General features: G+C 38.6%; 1 protein-coding gene across 1 annotated transcript; it reads right to left on the bottom strand.

Annotated features, from left to right (window-relative positions):
* Positions 1-1,146: 1,146 nt before the first annotated feature.
* Positions 1,147-14,621, bottom strand: RRH (retinal pigment epithelium-derived rhodopsin homolog). The gene is made up of 7 exons (XM_074821441.1): positions 14,516-14,621; positions 7,582-7,772; positions 5,839-5,938; positions 4,967-5,120; positions 4,435-4,603; positions 2,171-2,349; positions 1,147-1,252 (listed from the first exon to the last, which is right to left on the bottom strand). Exons 1-7 carry the CDS (start codon positions 14,619-14,621, stop codon positions 1,147-1,149), a joined length of 1,005 nt encoding a protein of 334 aa, XP_074677542.1.
* Positions 14,622-15,230: the final 609 nt, after the last annotated feature.

The raw sequence follows: 15,230 nt of genomic DNA, 5'->3' as shown, positions 1-15,230 counted from the left end.
CCAAGGTTCCTGAAGAAAATCTAGTACAGCATGATGATATTGCATAGCATTTTCTTTAATACTAAAAATTACAAATTAATAGGAAGCCTAGATTCCAGAGCTTTTAAAAAAATCCTCTAAAAAAGTTTTTTACCAAAAAAACCCACATATATTTTAAATAAGTTACAGTCTGCAACCCCAAATTTCAGATGCATGCATACATAATAAGATATTTATTCTCAAAATCTGAGAATCATCAAGAGTTCATATACTACCATTCATAAATAGATCCGTACACAGCCATCTTTTCCATCCTGAATAAATCCATTGCTCACATCACGAAAGGTATTTTCTGAAAATTACACAACAGACCTATAGAACCATGCGATTGACTGAGAAATGATGAGAAATGACCATAAATATTTACTTGGTTTTATGTGCCTCCCAAGCATCAAGCTTTAGGGTGCATTTTGTCTCATTTTCAGGATTTGCTGTGCAGCCACAAGCACTAGAAATGTACTATTACTAAAACAAAAGCTGTCTTTCTTACAAATTAATTAGATTGTATGAGCCAAAACTTTAAAAATACATTAAATATCCTGAAACTCCTTTAAAATCCTAACAGCTGATAACAGGTTCTACAGGGTTTGGCTAAATATTTTGATAACATATTCACAGAAACAGAACTTTGCAAAGCATATCAACACAGACACTTGGTATAGAAATATATTGACACAGGGAGAATCCAGAATATTTCAAGTCTGGAAAACTTTCAAGGGAAGTTGAGGGAAAGTAATTCATGAAAGGAATTCCAGGTGCAAAATCTATGTTACTGAACCTAGGCGCTTCTTGCGTCAGTCTCTCCCTGCCCCTGTGTCACCTTGTCCAATCCTGTAAGAGTCACAGTGACAACTTCACTAGCCTTTTTTGTTTGGGACAGGCTTATTGGGCCAATAAACCTCACTCTCAAAAAACTAAAGTCTTAGTGGCTTTGTCTTCTTAACCTACTTAAAAAGATTACTGTGATTAACAGCCCCAGGCTGGCTGGGGCAGATTATTATTCCAAAAGATTAATCTTCCAAAAGATTAATCTTCCAAAAGATTAATTAACTTTAACCCAGATTTCACTCCTTTCCATGTAACACATCTAAGCAAATGACATGAGTTCTATGATGTCAGTGCACTTTGAGATATACTCATGGGCAAGGCATTGTTTATAGCCATCTCTTCTCTTGTCTGACATCGCACCATTGCCAGGATTGCCCTCCGAAACCTGCAAAGGACAAGAAAGGGAAAGCAGAAAGATTGTTGGCTGAAGAACCAAGTACAAAGAAAAACCAGGTGAGCTGGCCTTAAGTATTACAACAGTTTTCAATTTTAGTAAAATTTACTTAATAAAAAATGGTGTATTTGGAATCAAAAGGACCCGAGTCTCTTTCACTTCCATGTACAGAAATAACTCAGTTAGTTCAGTGTTTCTTCTACAACAGGGATCACAGAAGCTTTTGCTTATCTCAGAACAGGGTATAGCCACAACAAAGATGAACTTGGGAATGGGGAAAAAAAGATGGGTTTTCACTGACTCATCAGGATCAGATAAGTTCACCTAGGCAGAGATCACAGGCTCTGCTTCTAGGTTGGTAGTAGAGAAAGGAAGGCTACCTCTTTGCAAAATCCTGTTTTCAATCAGTGGCACTGGCTTGGTTAGAGCATTTGATATGCTTGCTCAAAACAGAAGCACAGGCTTAGTTTATTCACTTTAATGAAAAGTGTCAATTCATCCTAATCAGTCAGAATATGACACATCCCAAATAAAGCAAGGAAACTACAGAAGTTACATGTCACTAAGCCACCACACATTTTGGCCAGTCTAAAACCAGTCTATTGCTGATGCATCCCAAATTCTGTAATGAGTGCCTTTGAGAAACCACAAAGGGACTTTCAAAACTCTCTTACAAAAGCTTTCTTAATGTGCTCTCAAAAATCTTTATCAATTCAGTATGTTCTGATGATGATCAAAACAACTTCTTCTAGACTTTCCTGTCCAAAAGGTCATCTTTAGTAAATCAACAGTGGCTTACCCTTTGATCTCTTTGCTAATCAGTTTATCATATTTTACAGATGATCCTCCTATAGTTAGATGATATGCTAAAATTATGAAGTAGACTGATACTAAATTAAGAACACTTACTTTTTGTTTGCAACAACATAAATGCAAGGATTATAGAATGTGGAGGATTTTGCGAATAGAGGAGCTATGATGGCCATTGCAGGAGAAATTTTCTTTGGGTCTCCAAAGGAAGACCATAAACACACAATAGAATACGGAGACCATGCCATCAAGAACATTACAATCATCACAACAGACATCTGTAAAACAAGAGGAACAGACACATAGCCAGTATTACCTGAAGATGAAGACCTCACAACCTAACCTCAAAAGCACATGCATCTGTGTGAAAACAGAGCTATCCAGAACAAAATAACACCGTGTTAACAAGCACACTTGACAAATTTTGACAGATTATAATGGGATTTAATTGGGGGATTTAATAGCACATCACACTGCCGTGTATTTTGGCACGCTGTTATTTCATTACGTACAATCTTCCTTTACAGTCAGCACTACTGATTACGTCAAATGTGTCCATCAAAAGTTTAAATGTCCAGAGAGGCCCATAACAGGTCACTCTGGGATGCTATTAAAAACTACAGATATGAACAAAGAGAAAAATCTAAGCCAAACATTTAATAAATCTGTTAATACAAATGTTTCATAAGGCTTAACTATGGTACAATTAAATAAAAGAAAGTAAATATTCTAGGACACAAAAGCTTAGCCCATATATTTAAGGAACCCAGAAGTGTCTGCTTGGTTTAATGAAGCATGGTAGCCATGTTCAAGCATCATACCAAGGAGATATCTGAGCAGTTATGTCTTCTCTGCCTGCCTGTCAGAGAGAACAGTCTGGGCATATTGGGGCTCACACATCAGAACACACCATGCCACAGCTAGAACTGAACAGCAACAAACTGGGGGTAGTGGGAGGCTAGGAGAGGAATCAACGGGGACAGACTTTTCTGGCTTTTGTCAGGGACATAAATCGGGAATGGAAACTGGAGTGGAAATCTGAAATTTATCAAGAGGACAAGACAAATCACTAGAATACCAAACAAAACTGCAGGGCTCTTTACATGTACGGATTCCCTAGTGTTGTTTACCCGTACCCTTATTCTGTCTTTCAGTGATGAACAAAATGAAAAATAAGAAGTAAATGGCTACTTCGTATGAGCTGTTCTAGAGCATGACCAATAAACAAGTAGTGACTCTCTCCACGGAAGATTCCTATTTAAATAGAAACGCAATACCTATTGATAATAATGTAAAGAAAAAACTCTTTTGTTTAGAAGTTTGCTTGGTGCATAGAAAGCTTAGAAGACGCCAATCTGTGGAAAAGCAAGTAGTCCAGTTCTAAAGAAGGATACTGCTTAACTCCAAAGCTTCAGTCTTTTCTCTTTTTCCTTATTTTCTAAAAATATAACTCAGTGTCTTCAACTGAAAAACAGGATAAATGCATTTTCTTCACAAATGTGAGTTTAGATTTACAACTGAATTCTTTGTATCAAGCATTCTGAAAGTTCTTCAGAAGAGCAAAATGCTCAAATTATTATTTTTAGGTAAAAATACCATTTTTCAGAATTTAGCAATGAGAAAGTTTTCCAAGGAATGTTAAGTTTACATTGATAAGTAATTCAAAAGCATAGGTACATAGTCTTCTGTCCAATTCTCTCTCACATTTTCATCATGCCCAACCACAAAACACATCTTTACAAAAAATCAAAGAAGCTAGTGAACTTCAAGCGTTTTCCAGGACTTTTATATGTTAAAAGAATGTCAATCTTCCAGGAAGGATACAGCATTTTACACCATAACTCATATTTCCTACCATTTACATAAGAAAGAGATAAGCTCAACAGATAGAAAAGAACAAGGGATTGGAATCACATAGCTCAGGAGCTTGGAAATGCATTTTCATTTCTAGGCCATGAGTTCAAATCAGAGTTGACCAATCCATTTCAGACCAGATACACCTGGGAACCTAGCAGAAAGCTTAAAGGACTCTGCAAACACAAAGAGTAAAAGTCCTCCTAGGACACCTCTGAGGTACATTTCTCTGTAATGACAGAGGGCAGAGCAAGGAAAATTCACATTGTTTGCAGCCTTCAAATTAGCTATTCATCTGGAAAGAGTATTAGGTCAAAAGCAAAGAATCTAGTGTTCTAAGTCAAGCCAAGAGTTTTCATCAAGGCTAAATTTCAGTTAATATTTAGTACAAAAGGAAAAGGGGGAATGTGGGAAACAGATACGCTTAAAAGGCTGTACTGTTCCTTTGCCCCCAAGACTTTAACACAAAAGAACATGCTTAAAACAAAACATGCCTTCATTTACCATACCTTTGTCACATCTACTTGGTCAGACCAATCTACATTGATGCTCTCCAGGCAGCTACTGCTCGCGTATTGTTTCATTGTCCGGGAAACATTGTAATAACAGTAAAACATGACTGTTAAGGGTACAACAAAATTAACAGCAATTACACTCATTGTGTAGGAAACAAAGGACCTGATAAAACAGAAAAACAAAACACAGTAACTTACAAATAGCCATCCAGGAAAAGTTACTAAAGAATTTGATATTTTGATTTGGTTATGAAATTTTAAAACAAGCTTTTAAAGAATTAGGAAAATTTTCGTTAGCTTTAATTTTTTTATTAGCAACTATAAGTCTTGCAGTTTTCAAGCACAGCTCAGTTCCCATGTTTTTTCTAGACTTGCTCTATATTATTTCCATTGTTTTAAAATTATTTTTATAAATTAGGCTTCATACTTCAGAAAGAAAAAGTTATGCTCATATAGTGGTGAATTAAATCATCTTAGCCTTCAATGAGACAGAAAATTTAAAAGAAATGGTGAAGTGGAATCTTACACATCATTTTTCCTCCAGTTTACTGTGCACGTTGCTCCCGTCGGATCTGGAGCATAGCTAGCCCAGCCTACAGTAGGCATGGAAGCCCAAAAGACTGCATTTATCCAAGCAGCAAGGATTAGAGTGGCATAGCTACGGGTAGTCATTCTTCTTCCTGTAGCCAAGCACATAAAAATCACAAACTGCTGTCAACTTTTGCTTCTTTCCAGTGTTGAACTTGAATGACAAGTGGCTTCCAGCAAGCACATATCAGGTTAATAATGATCCTTTCAAAGGCCTACACTCCTGAACACTGTAGCATACCTGTTTCATACTGCTGAATGGCATCTCAAGCTTTCCAGCCTGTAACGCCACTTAAATACCATCACCCATTCCAACTCACAGCATACACGCAATACCTGATCCCAACCCCATGCCAAAAAGCTTATTATGCACACTACATTCAAGTGTATCTTTGCATGATTGCAGGGGGAGGAATTAACTATTACAATACAGCTGTAACAGAGGGGATAGAAAAACATCCAGTACAGTGTTAACACAACACTAGAGGCACACACCCACTTGACTCTCCCACAGCTAGAGGCTTTTCATGTGCTTCTGTATATGTATGTGGCCCTCTAAAGTCTGGAAACAGCCATGAAAATACAGCTTATAAACAGAGTAATGGCCTAACTGTGACATTTTCACTTTCACAAGCAGTACCATCCATGCCAACTAGATAACTAACTTAACGAAGTGCTGTAGGATCATGCCTTAAATTCAAATTATGCCCAACACTGTAATTATGGAGTCATTCATGAGAAAACAATACAATTAGACTCTTATTTCTTAGAAGCCCAACAGTGAATGATTTTTGACCATAAGTACAGTACCTATATCAGGCCTGCAGATTGTCAGATAACGATCAACTGCAACAACAGTGAGCAAACCAATACTTGCCATCCCAAAAAAGATATTTAAGGCAGCATAGATCTGAAATTTAAACAAACAACAAAAAAAAAACTTTTCTGAGAAATCTTTCAAAGGTACCAGCACAGATTTGTGGACTGAATTGAAGCCACCACAATACATTACATTGAGCCAGTGTTCTCCTCCATAAACAAGATACTGAAGGAACTAATTCAATGCAGGCAATTTGGAGTTGACTCATTTAAAATTAAACATTTCAAAAGCAACCTGCCTGTGTGCACATCAAAAATCCTAAAGACAGTAGTCTAAAAAGCAAACAAACACCATACTTCAATAAGTAAATTTTGAGATTCAGAGATAAAGAATTTGGAGGTTGAGGGAGGTTCAACTCATGCTTTCTATATATGTTAAAGAAACCTGAAGAACATTTGATTAATCAAAAAAGTCATGGCTTTAGCAAATGTGAAGTCCTGAATTGTCACTCTTTCCTCTGTTTTATAACTGCACTTATTTCACAGATACGGTACACTGATTTTCCCCATTGGCCCCCATTTTACATGTGTCAGATCTACTGCACAGAGTAACATATGCTGCAATCCCACCATGCTCCAAATGCATCTGCCCAGTCATCCCATGGGCAGCCTGACAGGAAGGATGACTGGGAGGGCTGTGTTACCACTGGTACCCCAGAAATACAGAGCCCTGTGCCAGACCATATGCCACCAGGGGTTATAACAGAACCACATGACATTCAGTCATCTCAATTCACAGGATTCATTTGGTTTAGGCTGACATGAGTTGTGTTTCAAGTGATCTTAACTCCCAAAGCATTGGTAGTGAGATTTCACATCAACTTCAACCCACTGTAAGTCAGTCTAGATTCAAAGATGTTAAAAGTGAGGCTTCCTGTCAAACAGTGACTGAATTTTGAGCTTGAAATAACTGTGTACTCAGACAAGTGATGTCAGACTGTTCTAAACATTCATTGTATAAAGGTCCAAAACATACAGTGTTGCTAATATTTTCCTTGAGTCACATTTTCAGCATATGCCTTCACATTACTACTCATTTTCCTAGGCACTTAAGCCCAACAGTTTTTTAAAAAAGTAGATTTAAATCACAGTACACAGCAAGAAAAGGGCAGATCTCTCTGCTATGGAAGCATAATTTTTCAGTCACTCTATTTTTAAAAATAGACAGCAATTAAAACTAGGCTAAATCTTTAATGGAGACCAATAGCCTTGTAGGTCTTCATTTTGGATATCCTAATAGTCCCACCAGAAAGGACATGTATTTGCCAAGAAGAACTCATTAAGATCTGACAAGCTCATCATCAAAACTGTAGCCACATCCAAAGTCTTTTAACTATCAAATAAGTCATCAAATGTGCATGTACTACTAAAACCCTCTTCATCTGGGGATTTAATTTTCTAAGCCTTCTTAAAGCTATGTTAAAATCTCTAGTTGATAAATATAAGGTTACACTTTAATGTTTTCAGATTATGGATACAAGTTTGGAATGAAATTCATACGAAATCTTACATCCAGAAATTGCTGACATTACAGAACATCAGCTTCAGGTCTTAAGAGTCAGATTTCGCATCTTCATCTTATCCCTTAAAGTAACTAGTATCAGGAAGAGCTACTACTTATTTCTCAGTTTGCTTTTAAGTGTTCAAAACTTTCTGTCTGCTGAATTGCAATACCTGGCATCCAGTATATCCAAATTTCCAGCTTCCATACAGGTCTGAGGCAGCAGACATGGGGTAACCAATGCCACTAACACCAATGTCAGTAAAAGCCAAGTTGATAATAATTGCGTTGGTTGCTGTCCGAAGCTCTTTGTACTTAACAAAGATGCCTAACACAACAATGTTACTGAAAATGCTTATTGCTCCTGTAAAAACAGAAAAAGGGAAACTTACAAAAGATAACAGCCAGTAATATACATGCAGAAGAAAATGCAGCCTATTGTAATATCTAAGTTCTAAACAAGTTTTATTTTCAGTGAATCACAATTTTGCAAAGAGGATAGACACCTGAAAAGGAGAGAAAGGCTTTTCCAATTAAGTAATTTTCACTTGGATTCAGTAAGTGGAGTGTTTTGCCAAACCTGGAACTTCTGATGCAATGACAAGCATAGCAGAAATTCCAAAGCATCTAGGATTACGATTCAAACACTCCAGCCACCAAGTACAGTGCTATCTTCCAAGGCAAAAAAGAATGCAGGTTGGTGACTGGCCAAAAAAGTGGGGCTTATGATGCATCTGATCTAGCAGAAGGCCCCTGCCACCACCTGAGATCTGCCTTTCTCAGCAGAGTTTCCACTATGCATTCAGACAATAATCCTGTGCAAAAGGTATACAGGACCTTTGACTTTGCTACCACTATTCTAGCCAAACTACTCCCCTCTCTGTTCATGAGGTCTCAATTCTTTGCAAGCATCAGAGTTAGCTCAGGTTGCTGCAAGTGGTATTTTCGAAGCCTTTTCAAGCAGTTTGGATGATCTGCACAGCCTGCCACAGTGGCATGGCTGGGCCTGCACCAGAGCTATTTTCTCCATCTGACAAGCTCTAGGGCTGTGTCATTGCCATGGTAAAAGTCCAGCTCTGCACTGAACTTGCTTCTGCCTTGCTAACCTGTGTATTTTTAAACCTTTTTGATCCGGCTTGACTCAGATTGTGAAGTCTATTATTAGGCAACATAAGAAATGGCCAGTAGACAAAGAGTTGTAATAAAGAAATATGGTACTAAAGCTAAAATGTACATTCTCCTCTCATCATGTTCAATCCCTCTGAAATTTGCTTTGGACTTAATGCTCTTTGAGGTGCCCAGGACACTCTTCAGGACCCTGTGCATCAGCAAGATTTTTGATCCTGGTGACCTATATTAAAACCTCCAGATCCTCCTTTTCTCCTGCTATTTCTCCTTCCTAGCCAAGTCCTACTGCATGGCTTGTGGAGTGAGTTTACATGGCACTCCCACAAAACAGGGGTTTTTTGGTTGTGGTTTTATTCTCTTCAGACTCTAGTCTGTGGCAGAGATATCCAGAGTAAACTCCTATCCTCTAAAATCTTACTAACCCACTAATAATATAGGTTATTAATAAACAGCTAATAAGGGTAAAATTTCCCCCTTATACCTCAGCAGAGAAATACTCACAGCCCTTATCAATAAAATGGAGAATTCCAACATGTTCAGGCAAACACAGCCATTCAAAAAATAACTTGTAAATGACAACAGGAATTTGTAAGTTGTTCATAGATTCCCTAGTCTGGCACAGCTGTTACAGTATCACTGCACCAAATCTTAAACTTATAAACACTTTTATAGCCTGGGCACCTTAAATTACAAGTGCATAGTGGAATGTTATTTTGGTAAAAGTCTAACAACACATTATCCACAGAAATGCCTCTCAGAATTTTTTTTTTTTTTTAATTTAAAAAGTTTCACCTATGAGTCAAAATACTATAGTTTTCATCATCACAGATCTGAGGCATAATTCTGTAAGGAGCTTGAGGGAACGGCTGTCATGTTTGGACTTCCAAAAGCAGACCCATCTTCTTTCACAGTCACTGCCTATCTTGCTCCAGTACCCTGGCATTCCACCACCTTCACTGATGGGATTTCTGCTCCTCTATTGGCTCCGCCAAAAATCTGACACACACAGCTTAACTTTTGCTGACATGCCTCTGTGGAAAGGGCAGCACAGTTTTTAAGCATAATACAATGTTCTTCCATCTCTGTCACTGTCAGTGATGCAGCACAGAGTTAAAAATCTCTAACATTAGTTTATAGTCAGACTACAAACTGCAGACACTGCAGTTCAAACAATAACCTCAAATCAGCAGGGTTAAAAACCTGAGGGCAAGAATCAGTTTCAAGCACTTCACCTCTACAGTTTAATTTTGAAGACCTCAACTGGTATCAATATGGAAATTCCTTCAAATCATGGAAAGTCTTGTGGACTTCATCACTGGCAGTCCACAGGAACACAATCCATAGATTTGTAAATACCAGGACACACCCCAGTGCATCAAACTGAGGTAGACATTTCTAGAGTCAAATATACATCAGAAGTACCATCTGAACCACTATGCTCAGCAAGAGCTACGTTAATACCATGACAGATATGAAAAAGAGCAGATGGAAAGCCAGTGCAATCATAATAACATACATAAAAACATAACAAAGATGATACTTTGGATAATGGACACTAGATACGCCACCAATTCTTCAACTTTTAAAATGGAGTTTCTCCATTTCAATTACATAAATTGGTACCTGAAACTCACATAAGGAGTTTCATAGAATCATAGAATGGGTTGGGTTGGAAGGGACCTTAAAGATCATCTAGTTCCAACCCCTCTGCCAGGGGCAGGGAACCTTCCACTAGACCAGGTTGCTCAAAGCCCCGTCCAACCTGGCCTTGAACACTTCCAGGGAGGGGGCAGCCACAGCTTCTCTGGGAAACCTGCTCCAGTGTCTCACCATCCTAACAGTAAAGAATTTCTTCCTTATGTCTAATCTAAATCTACTCTCTCTGTTTAAAACCATTACCCCTTAAGGGTTGTTTAATACCATTACCCACTGAGGGTCGTTTAGATGAGATGCTGGGGCATATGGTGTAGGGGAGAACTTTGTAGAGTAGGGCTGATGGTTGGACTTGATGATCCCAAGGGTTTTTTCCAACCTGAATGATTCTATGATTCTATGATCCTATCACTACGCTCCCTGATGAAGAGTCCCTCCCCAGCTTTCCTGCAGGCCCCCTTGAAGTACTGGAAGGCCACTATAAGGTTTACCCAGAGCCTTCTCTTATCCAGGCTGAACAACCCCAGCTCTCTCAGCCTGTCCTCACAGGGGAGGTGCTCCAGCCCCTGATCATCTTCATGTCCTCCTCTGGATCCGCTTGAGCAGATCCATGTCCTTCTTATGTGGGGGGCCCCAGAGCTGGACACAGGACTGTAGGTGGAGTCTCACAGGAGCAGAGTAGAGGGGGAGAATCCCCTCCCTCGACCTGCTGGCCACACTTCTCTTGATGCAGCCCAGGATACCGTTGGCTTTCTGGGCTGAGAACACACATTGCTGGCTCATAGCCAGTTTTTCATCCACCAGTACTCCCAAATCCTTCTCCACAGGGCTGCTCTCAATTCACTGCAACATTTTATTAATCAGTACCAATTTCCTACACTACAGAAACTCTCTTAACAGGTTCAGTAATTTTAAAATCAAATGAGGCAAAATTATAATTAATTCTTGCCCATCTCTCCATTCTTTTTTTAAAAACACCAAGTATGTCTGTTCTCAGGTGCAAGTCTCCTGCTTAGTACATAGAAAATACATTACAGATGATGTTGGAGATGCATAGCCACATAGATGCCATCAGCTATCATATCATATATTCACACATTTCAGGAACGACACAGTGATGCTATGAGCCCCTAAAATGGACAAAAGCAGGGAGCTGGGGATGTGATCTGAAACCAGTACCATAGTAAAAGCACTCGCAGTGCCAGTTCTGTCAGCTCTCCTGTTGACAGGTAGTATGTCATCTTTTGGGAGAGAGGAAGCAAAATAGGATTACAAGTTTATAAAACAGTACGGGCTTCTTATGAGGCATGCTTTAACAAATATTACAGCTACCAAGTACGAGATCATAAATCCAAGAGGACTGTAAACTCATATCCTCAGGGTGAAGGAAGGATCCTGCTAGACACACTTCAGTGCTTCAAAGCCCAATCTTAAAATGAAAGGGGGGAAGGGGAGGGAACCAAACCAAACCAGGGAAGAGAAAGTGGAAATTACTAAGCCTATATTCATTAAAAATTTTAGCACCATAATAATAGAGCCAAAAAAAAAAAAATGTTCTGGGGAGCAAAATGTAATAAAGAAGATGGATTCCATCTTGAACAAAGTGAGAAAAAACATGCAGATTCAAGAAATGCTCTCTTCCCTGTTTCCAAGAATCAGGTCAAATAGAAGAACAAAGTTTCTCCAGGCAGCAGCTAAGCAGTGCCCATTACAAGAGCAATGAAACTGGTGAAGGGTCTGGAGAACAAGTCCTGTGAGGAGCAGCTGAAGGAACTGGGGTTGTTTAGCCTGGAGAAAAGGAGGCTCAGGGGAGAGCTTATCGCTCTCTACAACTACCTCAAAGGAGGTTGTAGGGAGGTGGGTGTCAGTCTCTTCTCCCAAGTAACAAGTGATAGGACGACAGGAAATATTGGGAAAAACGTATTCACCAAAAGGGTTGTCAAGCATTGGAACAGGCTGCCCAGGAAAGTGGTTGAGTCACCATCCCTGGAGGTATTTTAAAGACATGTAGATGTGGCATTTAGGGACAAGGTTTAGTGGTGACTTGGGAGTGCTAGGTTAATGGTTGGACATGATTATCTTAAAGGTCTTTTCCAATCTAAATGATTCTATGATTTCTTAGAGGGCAGGGAGTGCAGACCAAGCCCAAGCCTTTCAGTAACCTGAAATCATCAGCTGGGATGAACTCATGTGATTCAGAAGAAGCACATGGATGCTGCCACTTGGCCTGTGAAACATCTTAGGGTTAGACAACTATTTCTGTATTTCTTTAATTAAACCTTGTAGTTTTGTGAAGATGAAGATAAAAACCCCATGACCTGATCAAGAGCAGAAGAATTTCTTATTTTCCTTCTTCCCAGGGAAGCAACAAAAAATAAAGGCAGACCAAATGCAAATACAAGCCCTAACAGAGTTAAGCAAGACACATGGGTAGTAGCATCAAAACAATGAAGGTTAGGTCCACACATAACACAGAATTTACTTTTCCAGTCAGCATTTTAAAATTATACCAGAGCATTTCACCATTATAAGATGAAGGATATCCATGAGGCAGTACTGCTTCCTGCAGTGCAAGTACCCCTGTTGTCATCTCTAAAATTAACACACTGACCACTGTACAGTGCAATACTTAATTACTTCCTTCTCAGAAAACAACAATTATTTGCAAAAGAGAGAAGCATTCATTCAAAACTTTTAAAAAGCAGCATAATGATGAACGCTGTACCTATACTTCATTGTTATTCTTAGACATCTGCTTATTAACACAGCTTAAATTTTCCAGATGTGAGATCTGCTGTGGTAAGGCATTTTGCAAAGCAATCAGTCATACTTTCAAAGATGTTACAGACCTTACTGTCAAAAACATTCCTCATTAAGAAAGCAATTACCAAGCTACAGGTGAAAGATTTACTATACTCCCCCAATTATAATGAGGGGAAAAAAAAAAAAAGAAAAAATAAAGCAAACCACAAAGCAATCCAACTTTTTTTTTGGAAGACATTTCATTTCCATGCAAGATTAAGATAGAAGAGCTGGGTTGATTCTGGCTAATCCCACTGATCTCTATGATAGCTTTGATCCCTAACACCAGGTGGTCAAGCTATCTGAAAAGACCACCTTGTTACATACAATGTGATCAATTTTAATTAAAATATAACAAGTGTCATATGCATTTGCAGCGCCTAATGGATCCAGTTACTTCTAAAGAGTGTAGTAGTACTACAGAATGTATCTAGCCTTCCAATACTTGACCATCATCCATTTCTACAGCTTCTTAACAAGTCTAGTGATCTGTGTAGCTGTTCTACCAGTTTCTCTAAAAACCTGAAATAATTTATTGCTTTTGCATTCAAAAATACCCTCTTTACCAGAACAGCAATTTGACACTCACCACTTCAAACAGATATGCTAAATAAAATTGACCATCAGCAATACTATTTAATATAAACCTAAAGTACATTAATATTTTAAAGTATTTTAAAAACCAGTTATAACATAGACAATGTATGGTAGAGCCTACGAATAAAGTATTTATAAACTGATTTAATTTTCCATAATAAAGGTATAGAAGGCCTATTTTTAAACACAGCAGGTTTCAGTTTTTGGTCAGGTCGATATTTCATTGCTATAGCACTCAATGCTTCAGAAAAACATTACTGAAGCATTTGTGGTTATAACAATGAGAAAGTTTTCAAGGGGAAAAAACCCAATAATTCCATAATCGTTCAAGTTTAGCCAAAGGCCATTGCAGTCACAGGGAACGAACACAATGTCAAGCCTTCCAACATGCTTTTTCTAACATGTGTCATCAGTGAAAAATACAGCTGCAACTGGAGTCTGCTCTTCTCTGATTAATGACCAGCTCCCTCCCTCAGAGTCACATTCCAACCCTTCCCCTTACATCCCCCTAACAGACACCCGCTCACATGCTCAGACTACACGTATATTACTACAAACATGTGGCCCAAGAGAAATCTCAAGATAGCTTCGAGCACATCACAGAAAAACGCAAGATGTGACAGCTATGCCCTATTTTTATCTCTTTTGCAAGCTGGCAGAAATTAATTCTCACTCTCTTCTATAATTACATATCAACAAAATATATTTTTCAAGACACAACACTGCCTTCAAATATAGAAAACTTAGATGTTTCTCCACACTGCAGTCAGCTTGCTGACTGCTAACTTGTCACTAAACTATGAAGAAAAGCCATCAGACATTTGTGTAATACAAAATGAAATACCATCGCTGCTATTATACAAAATGAGCATTCAGATCTACAGTTCTACTTTTAAAAGTTACACAACAATTTGCCAATGGCCATACCTGCTGCTATTAAGTAAGCTGCAACTATGTTGTGCTCAGTCTGTGTAAAGGCTGAATGAGCTTCATTGTCACTTTCTGAGGAATTGGATGAATCGTTCCAATGCATTTTGGACAAAAGAGACTGTCGTCTAACCTCTGCAATAATTCATCAAGACCACAAAACACTACAAAACCCTGTCAGGCAAATTCTTTCATTATTCAACAGACTTACTGAACAATTAAAAAAAGAGGGGTAGGGGGGAGTTCCCCCCACCATTCACAGCCTCCAACCACGATTTAATTAGACTAAAGTGCAAAGAAGTTTACACTCTAAATCTATGCAAGAGATTGTTAATTCAAACAAAGAGCAGCATAGAACTGAGTGCATTTCCAACAGTGTGCTTAAACTTCATTCTTACTGCTAAAGAGATTATCTGTCACATGCCCCCAAACTTTTTCCTTCAAACCTCTTATGCAATGCTTTGGAAACCTCAACAAAAGTTGGCTCAGGTCAGTTGGTCATCAGCCTGGCTTGCAATTAATTCCTGTCATCTCAGAGAACACACGAAACCGCAGCACAACATACAGACACAAATGTCAATTTCTTTAAAAAGCAAGATATGCTTACTCTAAAGTCCATCCCTTCAAATCTTTAAAGACCTACTTCATCAAGATTCTTAGATTGATTTAAACTCTCAAGCTGACGCAGACACAAGAACATAATCCAGTATTTTCT

Source organism: Strix aluco, chromosome 4, assembly GCF_031877795.1.
Source record: "Strix aluco isolate bStrAlu1 chromosome 4, bStrAlu1.hap1, whole genome shotgun sequence".
In the NCBI taxonomy this organism is placed as follows: Eukaryota; Metazoa; Chordata; class Aves; order Strigiformes; family Strigidae; genus Strix; species Strix aluco.
Note: the sequence above shows the minus strand (reverse complement) of the source record. Positions and strands in the feature narration are given on the sequence as shown.

Bases quoted from the DNA above. Each gene is read 5' to 3' on its own strand.
- RRH (XM_074821441.1), bottom strand. From the start codon at position 14,621: ATGCATTGGAACGATTCATCCAATTCCTCAGAAAGTGACAATGAAGCT. The intron at 5,939-7,581 runs GTATTGCAATTC...TTTAAATTTCAG, and splicing joins TTGGATATACTGGATGCCAG to ATCTATGCTGCCTTAAATAT. The intron at 4,604-4,966 runs GTAAGATTCCAC...CTGTTTTATCAG, and splicing joins AACTGGAGGAAAAATGATGT to GTCCTTTGTTTCCTACACAA.